Source organism: Rhinopithecus roxellana, chromosome 12 (genome assembly GCF_007565055.1).
Source record: "Rhinopithecus roxellana isolate Shanxi Qingling chromosome 12, ASM756505v1, whole genome shotgun sequence".
Taxonomy (NCBI): Eukaryota; Metazoa; Chordata; class Mammalia; order Primates; family Cercopithecidae; genus Rhinopithecus; species Rhinopithecus roxellana.
In genome coordinates, this window is record NC_044560.1 from 127847014 (window position 1) to 127866359 (window position 19346).

A 19346-nucleotide genomic window follows, 5' to 3' on the forward strand; every position below is an offset into this window, starting at 1 on the left:
CAGGCAAAGCAAAATTCTAACAACTTTTTTTCTGCCCACGTAAGTTACAAATTTGCCTCCTTTCACACTCAGTGTAGGCACACATACATCTGTAACTCTTGTCTGAAAGGGAACAGAAGATTTTGCCTAACCAGAACACATCTGCCTAGTTGTTACACTGGGGAGGATTTGAGGGTGACCTCCAGATTGGTGAAAAATATCCTCCCCATCCAAAGGAGAGTTGGCAACAATAGGAGGAATGTTCAGGCAGCTGTCTTTGAACCTACGTCCTGGAACTCAGTCTGTAACCACTTCCCCAATATCTTATCATTAACAGGCAATAAAGTAGAGAACGACTTAATTTGGTCAACATGTTTCTACCAATTCCCAAGGACTTCCCTCAAATTCTGTTAACCAACCGTTGAAGACACCCTCATCTTTCTTCTTCCAGAATGTCATGTGTCTGCCAACATCCATCCTTGCTGCCAAAACTTAAAAACTAAAGGATCTGAGTTTTATCCTACTAGCAAGCTAACAACTTAGTCTGCCAGTTTCATGGATGCTGGCAGAAGACATTGACTCCCAGGTCAGAGACAATGAACTTTATGATTCACAGCAATATTAGTAGTCAAAGTATCAGCATGTTCTTGTGCTGGTTCTCCAGTCCCATTTCCTATAGGGCAACACAAAATAGGCCAAGTGATACCTGCATATGCAGTGGAATGCAATACAGAAGAGGAACTCACAGCCTAAAGAACCCAAATCTTTTATAGGGGAAAGTATGCCTACCTCCATTCACCCAAGAGGGAGACATTATCTCTGCCTTTCAAGGCTGTTCAGAATACAAAAATCTTTGGAAAGATAGAAACAAAGGCATTCAGTGCCTCTGGTGAGAAGATATACAGAAACCATGCATGGAGAACCATATCACTATAACCCAATAAAAGATCACTGTAAAGATTAGATGTTAAGAGCCTAGCATAGTACCTGACATATACAAAGTAATCAAAAGCTAGAAGTTAATGTTATTACTCCTTCCCTATTAAAGAAAGGGTACATCTAAAATGGATTTTAAAAAACAAATTCAACCACTACTTTCCTTTAGGGAAAAAGAGGATGGGGAGGGCAAAAGAGAAGAAGCTTTCCTCTACTAACACTCTTCTATTATAGCTCAATCATTAAAGAATCCAGGGAGCCAGGACGAACTGCACAGAGAAAAACTAGGTGACTCAAACCCAACCTGAAAGCCATTAAGGTGTACATAATCTGAAAACTCTTCCTTCTTCCTTTACCACAATCTGACATCTCATTCTTCTTATCTCTATTATTCCCCATAACTACAAGTAAATATAAAGCCAGGTGTAATTATTCTGTTAATTTTACCAGATGGCTTTTTGAAATTATCTCAAAAAAATTATCCCACCTTAAGTCAATGACTAGTGATTTAACATGGTGAACAATTTTGACTTGAAAATAAAATGTATGCCTTAAAAACCATTTGAGAGTGAAATTACAATCAGGAAGAGTGAATAAAACACCAAATTCAGTAGCAGCATTCAATTTTTACAAAGTTCTTGGCCTCAAGGCCTATATTTTATCACATCTTATTGAGCCCCTCAATAAAAGCAGAAGTGTTTTGTACTTCTCTGTATATGCGTCACTTTAAAGTTATAACCCTCGATTTAGTCAAATCTTTATTTTCCCAAGGACAGATTTCATTATTCAAAATCATGTCAATGACAGATATCAAAAATACATAAAAATTTACAATTCTATTCCATTTGTACCATAACAGCCTAAACTAAGAATATTCCTTCAGTAAATAGTCGCTGAGTACCTTTCACTAGATACTGTAGGAACAGATAGTTAAGATCCAGACAGTTGCTCCCCCACAGAGCTGACAGTAGGAGAAAGAAACATGTAAATTGATCACTGACAATCTGACATAAGACTCAAAAGAAGAGATATGTACAAAATACACAAGAAACTATTAACCCTAACTGGGTACAAGGTATGAATGTTACAAGCAAAAGGTAGGAGGTGGTTTTGAAAGAGAAATAGAAAATTTCCAAAGGAACATGAAAAGTAAGGATCCAAAAACATGAAACAGCCTAAGCATCAAGCATCAGTACACTGAGATATACTCTGTTAGTTCATTCTTGTGTTGCTATAAAAAAATCTCAGGCTGGGTAATTTATGCAGAAAAGAGGTTTGTTGGCTCATGGTTCTCAAGTTATACAGAAAACACGGTGCCAGCATTTGCTAGCTTCTGGTGAGGGCCTCAGGGAGCTTACAATCATGGTATAAGGCAAAGCAGGAGACAGCCTCTCACAGTCAAGCCAGACTATCACATGACGAGAGGCAGCCAGAGAGAGAGAAAAGGGTGAAGATCTCAGACTCTTACTTATTTTTCTTTTCTTTTCTTTTTTTTTTTTTTTTTTTTTTTTTTGAGACGGAGTCTCGCTCTGTCGCCCCGGCTGGAGTGCAGTGGCCGGATCTCAGCTCACTGCAAGCTCCGCCTCCCGGGTTCACGCCATTCTCCTGCCTCAGCCTCCCGAGTAGCTGGGACTACAGGCGCCCGCCACCTCGCCCGGCTAGTTTTTTTTTTTTTTTTTGTATTTTTTAGTAGAGACGGGGTTTCACCACGTTAGCCAGGATAGTCTCGATCTCCTGACCTCGTGATCCGCCCGTCTCGGCCTCCCAAAGTGCTGGGATTACAGGCTTGAGCCACCGCGCCCGGCCTTTTTTTTTTTTTTGAGGCAGCGTCTTTCTCTGTTGCCCAGGCTGGACTGCAGTGGCATGATTTCAGCTCACTGCAACCTCTGCCTCCCAGGTTCAAGTAATTCTCATGCCTCAGCCTCCCAAGTAGCTGGGACTACAAGTGCACGCCGCCACACCTGGTGTATTTTTAGTAGAGGTGGGGTTTCGCCATGTTGGCCAGGCTGGTCTCAAACTCCTGACCTCAAGTGATCCACCCGCCTTGGCCTCCCAAAGTGCTGAGATTACAGGCGTGAGACACCACACTCGGCCCCAGACTCCTAAACAATCAGATCTCACATGAACTAACTGAGCAAGAATTCACTCATCACCATGGGGATGATGCTAAGCCATTTATGAGGGATCCACCCCCATGATCCAATACCTACCTCTAGGACCCACCTCCAACTTAGGAGGTCACATTTCAATGTAAGATTTGGAAGGGACAAACACCCAAACCATATCATAAAACCATTTTGCTAAGTCGTAGAAATGGAACAGTACTTAAGATCACAAAATCAAAGAATCATAGGAATGGATGGAATTTCAAAAGTCATCTAGCTCAGCAATTCTCAAGTGTAGTCCTTGGATCAGAAGCATCGGCATAACCAGCAAACCTGGTAAAAAATGCAAATTTGCAGACCCTACACCAGACCCATTGAGTCAGAGACTCTGAGGTGGGGATCCAGCAACCTGTGGTTTAACAGGCCCTCCAAATTACTCTCATGCAAACTAAAGTTTCAGAACTATTGGTTTAAATCAGGATTCTCCAATAAATACTGTCGACATTTTGAGCCAGAAAATTCTTTACTATCAGGGGATGCCTGTGCATTACAGAATGTGTAGCAGCATCCTTTGCTTCTGTGCACTAAATGCCAGTAGCAGCCCAAAGCTGTGACAACCAAAGTGTTTCCAGACATTGCCCAATGTCTCCTGGGGGACAGAAATCACCCTCGGTTGAAAACCACTGATCTAGATCAAGGATCAGCAAACTCTCCTAAAAGGAGCAGGGTAAACATTTTAGGCTTTGCAGGACATGCAGTCAACTACTCAACTCTGCTATTAAGGACAAAAATAACTAGAGACAACATTAAACATACATGCATGACTATATTCCAATAAGACTTTATTTACAAAAAAAGGTAGTGGTTTGGCCCTCGGGCTGTAATCTTCCGACCCCTAATCTAGGTCAGTTATCTGAATTACAATTGATTGTCCTCAGTCCCACTGCTGCCAAGTGATTCTCTGGATTCTATTTGGCCCGATCTAGTCCAATCTTCTGCTTACAGGTACATATGGCTCTACACAAATCACCATTCTTTTTTTTCCAGACAGGGTCTCTCTGTCACCCACCCAGGCTGGTGTGCAGTGGTGCAATCACATCATCTTACCTCAGCCTCCTGAGTAGCTAGGACTACAGGCACATGCTACCACATCCAGCTAATTTAAAAAATAATAATAATAATTTTTTTTTTTTTTTTTTTTTTTTGTAGAAACAGGATTTTGTTATGTTGTCCAAGCTGATCTCAAACTCCCGGCCTCAAGTGATCCCTCTGCCTCTTCTTCCCAAAGTGCTGGGAATACAGGTGGGAACCACCACAGCTGTCCCAGATCACCATTTTATAGACTGAATAAATGAAGCCCATAAAGGGTAAGTGACTTTCTCAAAGAACCACAGCTTAGAAAACCTAAAACAAAACAAAAAAACAACAGCTACAGCCAGTCTACCTAAGTACAATGCTCTAACAACTGCCCCTTATGGAGGTGTAACCACATATTGCCACCTAGCAGGCATTCAAACATTCCAGCCCTCTGAATTTACTAAAACCTAGAAAAGTACTGGTTTCATGGGGAGAGGAGGGAAATAACTTTACCTTAAATGCCCAGACAGTAAATATTTTAGGCTTTTAAGGCCATTAAAATCTGTCTCAACTACTCATCTCTGTCACTGTAGCAAGAAAACCACCACAGATAAAGGGAAATGAAGGGGTATGGCTATGCTGAAATAAATCCTTATTTATAAAAACAGGCCGCTGGCCTGCAAGATATATTTTGCTGACCCCTGATCTACAAAGTCCATAAAACCAGTCAAGCAAACAACAGGCATCAACTCAATCACGCTCAGCTAATCTAGAGACACTATGTGCATTCCAAGGCTTTTGAACACCTGTGAACACAGAAGCATGGCACTAAACGATAAACAAGGAATAGACAAAGTGCCACCTTTCTCTTCCTTCCTGAAGGTCTACTACATGATAGCCAGGCACTGTTAATTTATTTTATATGTAAGTTTCCTCATTTGGAGAAATTTCTAAAGAGCAGGTTGTGTTTTCTCCAAGAACTCCAAGCTGACAAATTAGCTAGAAAATGAACACTCTTATATGTGCCTTTATAAAATATTTGTTTCAGCCAGGCAAAGTGGCTCACACCTGAAATCCCAGCACTTTGGAAGGCCGAGGCAGGCGGATCACTTGAAGTCAGGAGTTCAAGACCAGCCTGGCCAACATGGTGAAACCCCATCTCTACTAAAAATATTTTTTAAATTAGCTGGGTGTGGTGGCACATGCCTGTAATTCCAGCTACTTAGGAGGCTAAGGCAAGAGAACTGCTTGAACCTGGGAGATGGAGGTTGCACTGAGCCAAGATCACACCACTGCACTCCAGCCTGGATGGCCAAATGAGACCCTGTCTCAAACAAACAAACAAACACTGTTTCAAACCAACCTATGACCTTGTACAAGTCACTTCTCTTTTCTGGGTCTCAATTTCCACAAAGGGAAAACTGATAAGCTTCAAACAGATGATCTCTGAAGTTCCCTACAGAGAACAAGTACATACCTTAAAACTGTCAAAAAAAAAAAAAACAGCTAAAATTTATTGAACACTTTCTATGTCAGACACCTTTTCTAATCACTTTACATATGCTAACTTATTTTTCATATGGGGAAACTGAGGCAGAGGGGTGTGAAGTGATTTGTCAAAGATCACCTGAAGAGTCAGTGGTAGGGCTGTGATTTAAATACAAGTGGTCTGAATCCAAAGTCCATGTCCTTAACTGCTAACCATTAAACTTTATTCTACATGCGAAAATCTTATTTTCCCAATGACCTACAACCCAAATACTAAAACAACATGATTTGTCTCTCTAATAAATAAACAGGACAGAGGAGAAAGGAAAGAAAGGACAGGTAACAAGATTACTTGCTGCCAGGAATGAAATATGATGTTCCATGGATACTTAGTTTGGTCCCTAATCCGCAACATCACAAAAGATATCTGTTTGGATCAATACCATTTCTACTCACACAGTCTGTTATTGTCTTTTGTAGACGATATTTCTCCGTGTCAAACTAAAAAAGAAAGAAGTGAGATTCACAACTTCATTTAGAAAGAGAAAATGTTATAAAGGGACAGAAACTACTTATGTGTCACTCAACATAAGTGACTTACCAGTATGCAATAGAAAAGTCCATACTTCAAAGAGAAGCTCATATGCAAAGAAAAGTTTCAAGGACCCATGGTGATAACCCAATACAAGAAAATTTGGCCAGATGTGGAGGTTCACGCCTGTAATCCCAGCACTTTGGGAAGCCAAGGTGGGTAGATCAACTGAGGTCAGGAGTTTGGGACCAGCCTGGCCAAGATGGCGAAACCCCATCTCTACTAAAAGTACAAAGATTAGCTGGGCATAGTGGTTCTCGCCAGTAATCCCGGCTACTTGGGAGGCTGAGGGAGGAGAATCGCTTGAACCCAAGAGGCAGAGGTTGCAGTGAGCCAAGATCGCGCCACTATACTCCAGCCTGGGAAACAAAAGCGAAACTCCGTCTCAAAAAAAAGAAAAGAAAGGAAAAAATTCATAAAGCAATTTAGGCAGCAAAAAGTATTATTAGCTGGAAAGACTAGGGGTGAGAAACAAAAGCACATTTGTGTGGTACAGAAAACATAACTGAAAATAACATCAAATCAATGCCAAATTAGAGAAGAAATAAAGGGACTCTTAATCTATGACCAATGGAACTAAATCCAGAAAGAATACTTTTTTTTTTTTTTTTTTGAGATGGAGTCTCACTCTGTCGCCCAGGCTGGAGTGCAGTGGCGCAATCTAGGTTCACCACAAGCTCCGCCTCCTGGGTTCACACCATTCTCCTGCCTCAGCCTACCAAGTAGCTGGGACTACAGGCAACTGCCACCACGCCTGGCTAATTTTTTGTTTTTTAGCAGAGACGGGGTTTCACCCTGATAGCCAGGATGGTCTCAATCTCCTGACCTCATGATCCACCCACCTCGGCCTCCCAAAGTGCTGGGATTATAGTCGAGAGCCACCATGCCCAGCCAAGAATACTTTTTTAGCAAGGCAGATAGGGCTTCTCAGAAAGTCTAAAACAAACATTACTGCTAGTGACAGTTGTTCTTTTTCTTTCTTCACTTGAGTACAGCTATGATGTCTGCCTCTGTATTAACAGCAACAGAGAAACATAAATACAAAAACAGGTAACACCAGGCCAAGTGTGGTAGCTCATGCTTATACTTTCAGCACTCTGGAAGCCGAGGCAGAAGGATCACTCGAGGCCAGTTCAAGACCAGCTTGGGCAACATAAAAAGACCCTGTTTCTTAAAAAAAAAAAAAAAAAAAAAATTGATTTTTTTTGAGACAGAGTCTTAGTCTGTCACCCAGGCTGGAGTGAGGTGAAATGATCTTGGCTCACTGAAACCTCCATCTCCCAGGTTCAAGTGATTCTCCTGCCTCAAACTCCCACAGCTGGGATTACAGGCACCAGCCACCATGCCCAGCTAATTTTTGTGTGTGTTTTTAGAAGAGACGAGGTTTCACCATCTTGGCCAGGCTGGTCTTGAACTCCTGACCTCAAGTGATCCACCTGCCTCGGCCTCCCAAGGTGCTGAAATTACAGGTGTGAGCCACCATGCCTGGCTTAAACATTTGTTTTTAATTAGCCAGGCTTGGTGGCACACATCTGTAGTCCCACTTACTCAGGAAGATGAGGTGAGAGGATCCGTTGAGCCCAAAAGTTCAAAGCTGCAGTGATCACTCCATTGCACTCCAGCCTGGGTGACAGAGTGAGACCCTGTCTCGCCAAAAAAAAAGAGGTTAAGGAGGAGAAGACTCTAGACCAAAAGAAGTAACTGATATTATTGAAATTATTTGATAGCAATCGCAATTATTTGGATAACTATTTTCACATATGTAAGCAAACCAAATAGGGTCTCAAAAGTTTGTTTGAGACCAAATGATTCATGTTCTCCACTTCAACTTAAAAAAAAGTTAAAGAATTCTACAATTACAAAAAGAACAGTTATTCTATAGTTACTAAAAGACTTGAAACTTTCACCTGAATGCATCTCTTTATTACAAAACCATTCAGGGGGGTAGGGGGAAAGTCATGATTCATCAACGCTGCCTGCTTTTTTAAACCCAGGAAATTCCTTTACACCCCCTTCTGGCTCTAGCTAGCAAGAACTGTGGGTGTACTACTCTAGTCATTCCTTTATCAGTAACATACTATGTTAACACTATGTACATGTAAAACTCATTTTTGGTCAAATATTCCAAATTCTAAATTCATTTGCTCAGATCTGAAGTTTTTTTTTTTTTTTTTTGAGATGGAGTCTTGCTTTGTCGCCCAGGCTGGAGTGCAGTGGCGCGGTCTAGGCTCACTGCAAGCTCCGCCTCCCGGGTTCACACCCTTCTCCCGCCTCAGCCTCCTGAGTAGCTGGGACTACAGGCGCCCGCCACCATGCCCGGCTAATTTTTTGTATTTTTAGTAGAGACGGGATTTCATCATGTTAGCCAGGATGGTCTCGATCTCCTGACCTCATGATCCGCCCACCTTGGCCTCCCAAAGTGCTGGGATTACAGGCGTGAGCCACCGTGCCCAGCTCTAAATCTTATTTTTAAAATAATTTATTAAATAGGATGCTGACATTCTCTCCATTCAAAATTTTGGTGGTGCAGCCACTATAGAAAACAATATGACAGTTCCTCAAAAAATTAAAAATAGAATGACTATGTGGTCCAGCAATTTAACTTCTGGGTATATATGCAAAAGAATTGAAAGCAGAAGCTGGAACACAAATCTGTACACCAATGTTTATAGCAGCATGATTCACAAAACTACAAGGTAGAAACAACCTAAATGTCCATGGAAGGTGAAAGAATAAGCAAAATATGATATATACACACAATGGAACATTATTTAGCCTTTAAAAGAAATAAAATCCTGACGCATGCTAACACGTATGAATCTTGGGCACATTATGCTAAGTGAAATAAGCCAGTCACGAAAAAGGGCAAATACTGTATGTTCCACTTATATGAGGTACCTATTAATAGAATAGTCGAATTCAGAGATAGAAAGTAGGATGGTGGTTGCCAGGGGCTGAGGAGAGAGGGATACAAGGACTTACTGTTAAATAAGTATGGCAACAGATTTGCAAGACGAAAAGCTTTCTGGAGATGGATGGTGGTGATAGTAGCAAAGCAAAATGAATGTACTTAATGCCACTGAACTGTAGACTTTAAAATGGCTAAAATGGTAAATTTTATAAAGATTGTACCACAATTTTTTTTTTCATTAGCAGATTGGGGGAGGATTTTCTTAGAGGACAATTTGGAGTAATATTTGCTTTGGAATAAATTCACCCATCTATAATATTCCAAATCTATCCCATTAAGTCTGAGCTGTAATATTCCACCCACTACTTATCACCACTTCACTGATTTCAACAGAATTCTTTTCTCTATTGACTTGAAAGTCAAAAAAAAATACAAAAATCCTTCTCAAAGGTTTTTCCACATTTAGACACACTAGCAATGATCAAAATGTGATTCATTTTTGAATTTTAATCAAATTTGGAAATTATGCCTTTTCTACAAAGACAATACTGAGCTCTCAAACTATTACTGAGTCTCACAATCATGATATAAACATGTAATTTTACCATATTCACTTTTGATGAGGAAATTGATTTGCCCAGTTACAGAAGAAACCAGTGTCATCCAAGTATCCATATGCCAAGTCTTAAGCTGCAATCCTTAAAATAAATTACTTGAGGCCAAGTGTGGTGGCTCATGCCTGTAATCCCAGCACTTTGGGAGGCCTAGGCAGGGGGATCACCTGAGGTCAGGAGTTTGAGCCCACCCTGACCAACACGGAGAAACCCCGTCTCCACTAAAAATACAAAATTAGTTGAGCATGGTGGTGCATGCCTGTAATCCCAGCTACTCAGGAGGCTGAGGCAGGAGAATCACTTGAACCCGGGAGGCGGAGGTTGCAGTGAGCCGACATCATGCCATTGCACTCCAGCCTGGGCAACAACAGTGAAACTCTGTCTCAGAAAAAATAAGTAAGTAAATAAATAAATTACCTGGTTTTCTTATAACTGAATAAATGTTTACTTTTACGTTAATCCTATGAAAATTTAAATAATATGAAAAACAGGAAAAAAATCATTTTTTACTAAGACCATCATTTGTAAGAGGACTCCAGGTTCCTGAACACACAAATGGCTAATGTGTTTGATGTGTGTAGTTTTCCAAATAATTTTTTCTTCTATCAATAACATTGTTTTACCTATTTGACAACATAAAATTATTAGACAAACAATTGTTCACTGCACATGCTATTCCATTTTCCCCATTTTTAAACAATTGTGTATAGCATTACCATTGGTCTGAAGAGAAAAACTTATCCCCATCTTATTAATGTGATCGAAATTATCATTTTCATTCCCAAACCAAAATCCCTGGAAAATCTTGCTTTGCCTGAGTACAAGAAGCCTAAATTTCCTGTCCTTTAGCCAATATAAGGTTAACAGTTAAGCATAATAATTGTCACACACAAAAAATAGAAAGCAGATGCAAGTTATTAGAGATAAAAAGGCAAAATCAAAACAAAGTTATAATTACCTTATAAAGGGAAATCAGAAGACAATTTTCTAACACGGTAAAACTACACCTAGAAATATAGAGTCCTTTTTCAAACAGTGCATTCCACATTAGATAAAAGAACTGGAGAACAAAAACAAAACACAAAGACAGTGATGAAAAACTTAGGCAGGGCTGGGTGTGGCAGCTTAAACCTGTAATCCCAGCACTTTCAGAGGCTGAGGCGGGTAGGTCACTTGAGCCCAGGAGTTCAAGACCAGCCTGGGCAACATGGCAAGGCCCATCTCTAAAAAATCTAATTAATTGAAAAAATTTTTTTAAATTTAGGCAGGCAAAAAGCCTGAGGCTAATCCTAAACCTACAAAACATCAAAATCTTATGGTCAACTTTTATTTTAAGGACCCTCCTTTATTAGAGGTTATGGTTTAATAAAAGTGTAGATATACGCATATTTCTAATACCTGTATATCAGATTCCACCGGGTAACCAAAACAGCAAACTCTGAAAATGGTTATCTGAACGTTAATTTGTAAAAATAAGGGCCGGGCGCAGTGGCTCACGCCTGTAATCCCAGCAGTTTGGGAGGCTGAGGCGGGCAGATCACGGGTCAGGAGATGGAGACCATCCTGGCTAACAGGGTGAAACCCTGACTCTACTAAAAATACAAAAAATTAGCCGGGTGTGTTGGCAGGCGCCTGTAGTCCCAGCTACTCATGAGGCTGAGGCAGGAGAATGGTGTGAACCCGGGAGGCGGAGCTTGCAGTGAGCAGAGATCACGCCACTGCACTCCAGCCTGGGCGACAGAGCGAGACTCCGTCTCAAAAAAAATTAATTAATTTTTAAAAAATAAGGAACTTAATACAACAGAAGGAGAGAGAGAACAGCCCAACAAAATTTCAGTAAGGAAAAATACTGCCTACTATGCTAGTGTTAGACCCTGTGCAATGATGAGTGTTAAAGAGGGAAAAGTCTGCCTATACTTGACAGTAGCTTCTAAGTTGATGCCAAAATGGCTAAAAACATCTCACTAAAATAATTTCTTCACCAAACATCAAAAGGCAAAGGTAGCGCTCACAGGACATTAGTTCTAGCTCCAAGTCTTTCACAATGCATACAGTTCTACTTTCAAAGGGCCTCCCTAAGATACTTACATGTCAGTGGCACTACAGCTGGGTTTATTAAGAGAACAGCCTTTACTTATCCTTTAAAGTATTCCTGGAGAAAGGACACCAACCAAGCAATTCAAGTCTGCAGAGGAGGGGAATCCGCAAATATGAAGAGGTAATTTATTAAGCTTGTGAATTCATTGCAGAGATACTCTGGAATATACAGTCTTATCTGTCTCCTCGTTATCTTCTTACCCTCCAAAGATTCCAATAAGGCAAAGTCTCAAATGTTTACTCCTCTTTGAAAAGGACCTCAGTACCCCATTGCTATTACCCTCGCCATCTCATCATTCTGCTTTTTTACTCTTCCCTTAATATAAATACACCACGCCCATAACACCACACGCTCCACGCTCACACTCCATACATCTCTCCCCATAGAACCCAAAACATCCCATGCTTAATGGTCCCACACCAATTAAAACAAAAATTCTACACGTTCCCCTACACCATACAGGAAACACTACACATTCCACACACATAGTAACCCAAAAGTCATTAATACCTCCAACCCCATTCAACCCGTACTTAACACATTTTACACACTCATGATAGCATATAAATTATACGCTTTCCATAGCTCGCCACACACACACACACGCCACGCACCGTATAAAAGCCTAAACCACACACCACTGCAGCGTTCAAACGCTGGGAAGAAGACTCCCTTGTGGCACCGGAAACCCACGAGGTTGGAGGTGGGAGGAGAAGAGGGCCAGACACTTCACCTGAAAATCCGCCAGGATCATCTCCCGGTCCATGTTGGACGCCATGGCGGCCGCCGAGTTCCACGGCTCCGGGAGCGAAGCGTGCACCTGGGAGGGAGACGGTACCTCCTGCGACCGTCGCCGCCGCCGCCGCCGCCGCCGGGCGCCGAGGGGCTGGCCGGCGAGCCGGCAGGCTGGCCGGCGGGCCAGCGGGCGGGGCAGCGCGGGAGGCGCTAGGCGCTCATGCACTCGGTAACCTTCAGGCGCCCCGGCCGCCCGCCTGCAACCTGCGGAGCCCGCGTCGCAGCAGCCGGGACAGGGAGACTGGTCTGGATGTAGGGCCGGTCTTACAGTCGCGGGCCAGGATGAGGGCAGGTTGCGACAGCGCGCACCCGGCTACCTTCAGCGGCGTTAAGCCTGGCGGGGGCGGGGAAACCGAGCGAGCGAGCGGGCGGGCGAACGCCGCGGCCGCCTCCGCCTCCTCCGCTTCCTCTCTGGCCGCCGCCTCCGCCCCTGGTTGGCCAGCGCCACGGCTGTCGCACATTTTGCCTGTCATCGAGGTCGCAAAGCGCCGCTTTGCGGCTTCCACGTGACCACCCTCCTGTCAAGCGCTGGGCGCGCGACTACCGGGCCAGGATCTCTGCGCTGGCTGCAGAGACTGCAACCTGCAGCTGCGGAAGCTTCAAGTCTGGCAACAGGTTATTCCAGTTTGGATTTAAGCAAAGGCCTCGGGATAGCGCCTCCCCCTAGCTGAGGCGGGGACCAGATTGTGCACCTCACGTGGTTAGTCACATAAATACACACCAGCCCCACAAACCAACTGAACACACGCTTACAACTCGTCTAACAAACAGTATTTCGGAAATATACGTTTTCTCTACCATGTTTCACCAAAATACAACTTCATATAGTCTCTCACGCTCAACCTGTCAAAACCGAATCCACACTGTCACACCCAGTCCCAAGCTCCCTGACGTCTGCATCCTCAGACTCCATAACCCAGAAGTAACCAGTCTGCCATGGTAGACATGGGAAAGAGAAGGAAGCTGAGAAAGGTAAAAATCTCGTCCCAGAGAAGAGGAGGAGCATTTTTTTTTTATTGATAAGGTAGTTAGGAGAAATAACAATCTTCAGTTAATAGGGTTGCTCCAAAGGGGGAAAAAAGGGAAAATCTTTCTATTGCTGCAGTTATATTTGTTTTTCTTTAAGCTGAGACATCTTACAAATGGGGTGAAACTTGAATCCAGCTTTGAACATAGTTAGTTAGTTAGTTGGTTAGAGGCGGAGTCTCGCACTGTCGCCCGGGCTGGAGTGCAGTGGCGCGATCTCGGCTCACTGCAACCTCCGCCTTCTGGGTTCAAGCCATTCTCCTGCCTCAGCCTCCAGAGTAGCTGGGATTACAGGCGCCCGCCACCACGCCGGGCTAAGTTTTTTTTTTTTTTTTGTATTTTTAGTAGAGACATATTTTAGAGCAATTATGTATTTTTCACTATGTTGGCCAGGCTGGTTTCGACCTCCTGTCCTCGTGATCCTCCTCGACCTCCCAAAGTGCTGGGATTGCAGGCGTGAGCCACAGCGCCCAGCCTACTTATTTTCATAAGAAACTATTTTGGAATATTCACCAATTATTTAAAGTTTTAACCCACGGTCAGAAATTGACAGCCTCTGTAACTAAAACAGCCAAAGACTATGTACAATGAAGTGTGACAGTTTGTAATTGTCATCCAGGTTAGAGTGAGTGTGACAGTGGAAGTTGTTCGTCCTTGACTTGGGAAAATATCAGCTTTTGGATTGTCATGGGGCATTTACTTACTTTGGAAAGTATGTAAACGCTTGAAAATGTGAAATAAGATTGGTGATTTTATCCTATAGAGCTAAAATAAAAACTAGTGAAATCATCATATAGCATGAAGGCCTAGGCTTCCCTTAAGAATTTTTTAAACTTGTATTATTTATTTACTATTTTAGAGACAGGGCCTCACTATGTTGCCCAGGCTGGCTTCCAACTCCTGTGCTCAAGCCATCCTCCCACCTCAGCCTCCTGAGAGTGGGGATTACAGGTGTGAGCCATACCACCACACCCAGCAAGGCCTAGGCTCCATAAACTGGGAATACATTCATGAGAAATCAGAAATATGACTTAATTGTTCAGTTTCACTGAATATAAAAAAGTGCACTGTATTATGATCTGAGTTTATTCTGTGTGTTTTCTTAAGTGAAAATAGGCTGGCCTACAACTCTTAAGTATTGATCTGTGTTTAGACCAGAATTAGCTAGATAATAGAACCCTCCATAGTCACATGAATCAAAATGTCTTGCTTAATTTTCATCCCTAAGAAAATAATTCCATGGCCAGGGCAGTGGCTCATGCCTGTAATCCCAACACTTCGGGAGGCCGAGGTGGGCAGATCACTTGAGGTCAGGAGTTGAGACCAGCCTGGCTAACATAGTGAAATCACATCTCTGCTAAAAATAATACAAAAATTAGTCAGGCATGGTGACGTGTGCCTGTTGTCCCAGCTACTTGGGAGGCTGAGGCAGGAGAATCACCTGAACCCAGGAGGCGGAGGTTGCAGTGTGAACCAAGAGCACACCACTGCACCCCAGTCTGGTGACAGAGTGAAACTCTGTTTCAAAGCAAATAAATAAATAAATATTTTCTAAAAAAGAAAGTAATTCCAAAAGTCAGCACAAATGTGAATCATGAGGCAAAACACAGCACCAATAATATAAATGTGGCAATTCAGTTACTCCATTCATATAGGCCACCCTCAGTATAAGGCAGGTGAATAATTGTTTCTAGTTATATGGCCGAGGATTAATGCAGTCCTAAAAACTTGAGGGATTTTCTCTGTGATGATGCGTGTGTACCTCGGAACTCATTCAAATCCCATGTTGCTCCCTTTTTCTTTCCTTTCTCTCCATCTGGAAATTAAAACAATGTGGCATGTAGAACAATGGGATGAACACACTAGACATTCAGGCATATATTAATACTGCTTTTCCAAATAATTAGCTGAGGGAACTTGGATGAGTCACTTAATCTCTCTGACTTCAGCTTCTCACAGGACTATTTCCTCTGATAAACGAGAAAGCAATTATGAAAATGCATGGAAAATATAAAATATTGGTATCAAACTAACATACATTTAATAGTCAATTGTGGTTTGAGTTCTAACTCTGCTCTTTAACAAAGGCTCTCTGGTTCTATTTCTTTATCTCTAAAATTGGGCTAATAAAACTTGTGATTTTAAATGTTGAGTGATAAAATGCTGGTGAAAATTCCTTATAAACCTTAAAACTCTCCAAACATATTAGTTATTACTCTGTATACCAATTCCTAAATGCTTTTCTCAGGACCACCCCTTTCCTAAAATTTAAGCCAATAAGGCTCTTTCTCCTTTCTAATCACTGCTTTTACAGAATTTTCCAGTAAATTCTGTAATTTTTTTCTCTAATGGTTTTCATATATATATGTTTAATCTCCCCCAAAGGTTGAAAGTTTGAAATTATAAACTGCTTTATGCCATGTGTGTTTATATTCGCCATAGTGCAAACATAGCAGTCTTGTGAACATAACAGATAGTAAATGCTTTTGAATTTATTAATTTTTATTGGGAGTCTACTATGTACAGATGCATTACAAACTTTATCTCATTTAATGTTTACAACTACTACTTTACAGAATATAAAGCTGCTCTGGCAAGTTAAGAATTTGCTCAAAGTCATGCTATAAAGTGGCAAACCTAGGATTCAAGGCTAGGTCAAAGTAGTGCTCTTTCCAGTTACCATGTTGCCTCTGTACAATTTCCCTTCCATGCTGCTTAGTTTATACCGGTTCCCAAAGACACTGTTTCTTCCCTATGGCCTAACTCTTCCGGGTTGGATACCTAGCATCCAGAGTAATTATGTACTACAGATAAGAGAAGGGAAGAAAAATAAATACTGAATTAGGAGAAAAACATCATTTTCTACTTCTCCAGAATTCCATCCTTAAGAGAAACAATTTCAGTTAAGTGTCATAATCCAAAAGAAAGAAATGTAAAGATATTTGGTCCATGCACGAGCAAAGACAAGTAATTTTAATTTATCTATTCTCATAGTTGGCCCACAGTAGGAGTTCATGGAGCTCAGCCTAAGTTAAATACAGATGTTTTTCTAGAATCTCCATGTTCTTTTAAGAGAAACTTTTATATCATCCTTATTTCCAATATAAATAATAATTACTATTTATATTTTACTAAATTTTTATTTGAAATTATTTTAGAATAGTTCCAAAGATAGTACAGCATGTTCCTATATGCTTTTAGCCCATTTTTCTCTAATGTTACCATCTTATTTAACAGGGTACATCTATCAAAACTAGGAAATTAACACTACTAAATACTACTAGTTAAATTCTAGAGGCTCTATTTGGATTTTTATACTAATGTCCTTTTCTTGTTCCATGGTCTAATAATACATTACATTTAGCTGTCATGTCTCAGTAGCCTCTTCCAATCTGTGACAGTTTCTCAGTGGACACTTCTGAAGAGTCAGGAACTTTATAAAATCTCCCTCAATCTGGGATTGCCTAATGTATTCTCAGAATTACACTGAGTTTATGCATTTGGGGTAAAATACCGCAGAGGTGATATGTCCTTGTTACATCATATCAGGGCTATGTGTTATCAACTTGACTTATTACTGGTAGTGGTAACCTTGATTCTTCGGTTAAGATAACCCATTTCTTAAATAATACTTCTTGCTTATAATGTAATTCATGAGAAGGCTAATGCTACTACACATATGTATTTCATCTAGTGATTTAATGTTGTTTAGGATACTAGTGGCTGACCCTGGACTCTCAACTAATGGAAAAGTATAAGGTTTGGAGCCCCAAGAACTGAGTTCAAATCCTATGTCTACTATTTACTGACTTTAAATAACAATTTCTGTCAGCCTCAATTCCCTCACCTAAAATATGGGGATTATTATCATAGTCACTTCACAGAATTGTTGTAAATATTAATATATGCATTGGCTGGGTACAGTGGCTCACACCTGTAATCCCAGCACTTTGGGAGGCTGAGGTGGGTGGATCACGAAGTCAGGAGTTCAAGACCAGCCTGACCAACATGGTGAAACCCTGTCTCTACTAAAGATACAAAAATTAGCTGGGTGTGGTGGTGCGCACCTGTAATCCCAGCTACTCAGGAGGCTGAGGCAGGATAATCGCTTGAACCCAGGAGGCAGAGGTTGCAGTGAGCTAAGATCGCACCACTGCACTCTGCCTGGGTGACAGAGCAAGACTGTCTCAAAAAAAAAAAAAATATATATATATATATACACACACACACACACACACATTTTATAACCATGAAACACTATACAAATATTAATTATTGCTATTATTTTTCAGCTTTGGGGTTGCTTACTGGGCTTTTTTTGTTCTTACTTTAAAGAAGAACTTTTAGGCCAGGCGCGGTGGCTCACACCTGTAATCCCAGCGCTTTGGGAAGCCGAGTCGGGCAGATCATGAGGTCAGGAGATGGAGACCATCCTGGACAACATGGTGAAACCCCGACTCTACTAAAAATACAAAAATTAGCTGGGTGTGGTGGCAGGCACCTGTAATCCCAGCTACTCAGGAGGCTGAGACAGGAGAATGGCTTGAACCCAGAGGTGGAGATTGCAGTGAGCCGAGATCACACCATTGCACTCCAGCCTGGTGACAGGGCAAGACTCCGTCTCAAAAGAAAGAACTTTCAAGACCGGCCAATATAGGAAGACCCCATCTCCACAAAATTAGAAAAATTATCTAGGCATGGTGGAGCATGCCTTTGGTCCCAGCTACTCTGGAGGCTGAGGTAGGAGGGTCACTTGGGCCTGAGAAGTCAAGGCTTCAGTGAGCCATGACCATGACCAAGCCACTGCACTCTAGCCTGAGCAACAGAGTGAGAACCTGTCTTAAAAATAAAATAAAATAAAAATAATAAAAAATTTTCGTAAATAAGTACCTATATGAAAAAAAAAACACTGAATCTCAGAAATAAAATGCTGAAGCCACAATTATAAAGTGACAAAAAAGGCTGCCTGGGGGTGCCCAGTCTGTTTTGCACCTCTGTTGATCTATAAATACAACAAAAAGGAAGACTTTGAGACCAGTTAAAGAAATGGTAAATACCACATACACATTTCCAAAAGTTAATCAGATACTGTACCTACTTGAGTCAATGAGGGAAAAGCACAGAATAATTTAACTAAATCACATTTCTATGTCTTTTTTTTTTTTTTGAGACGGAGTCTTGATCCATCGCCCAGGCTGGAGTGCAGTGGCACAATCTCTGCTCACTGCTGCCACTGCCTGCCAGGTTCAAGCAATTCTCCTGCCTCAGCCTCCTGAGCAGCTGGGATTACAGGCACCAGCCACCATACCCAGCTAAACTTTTATATTTTTATTGGAGTTGGGGTTTAACCATGTTGGCCAGGCTGGTCTCAAACTCCTGACCTCAGGTGATCCGCCCACCTCGGCCTCCCAAAGTGCTGGGATTATAGGTGTGAGCCACCACGCCCAGCCATTTCTATGTCTCCTTAAATGATTATGAACTGCTGGAGCACAAGGTTACCATGACTGTTAATATTTAATATCTAACTATAAAGGCTGTATTTCAGTATTTGATGTACTTATCATTATGATGTTAAAAAAGAAAGCACCACTCTCAATATAGTAGAAACTTAACTATGAATTTTTCTTGTAAGCCATGTAGAATATAACCTTCTTGAGGGTAGGGATACCCTTGAATCTGCTTTAGTGAACTAGCCCTCAATAAATACTAGATTTTCATTGGGGTT

At 41.6% G+C, this 19346-nt stretch overlaps 1 protein-coding gene across 1 annotated transcript in view; it reads right to left on the minus strand.

The window, feature by feature from the left end:
* The window catches only part of FAF1 (Fas associated factor 1), a 522933-nt gene extending 509896 nt beyond the window's left edge, over positions 1-13037 (minus strand). The window contains exon 1 of the mRNA XM_030912634.1: positions 12534-13037. Coding sequence (XP_030768494.1) covers positions 12534-12578 — 45 coding nt within the window. The 5' untranslated portion in view covers positions 12579-13037. The remainder of the gene's footprint in view (positions 1-12533) is intronic.
* Positions 13038-19346: the final 6309 nt, after the last annotated feature.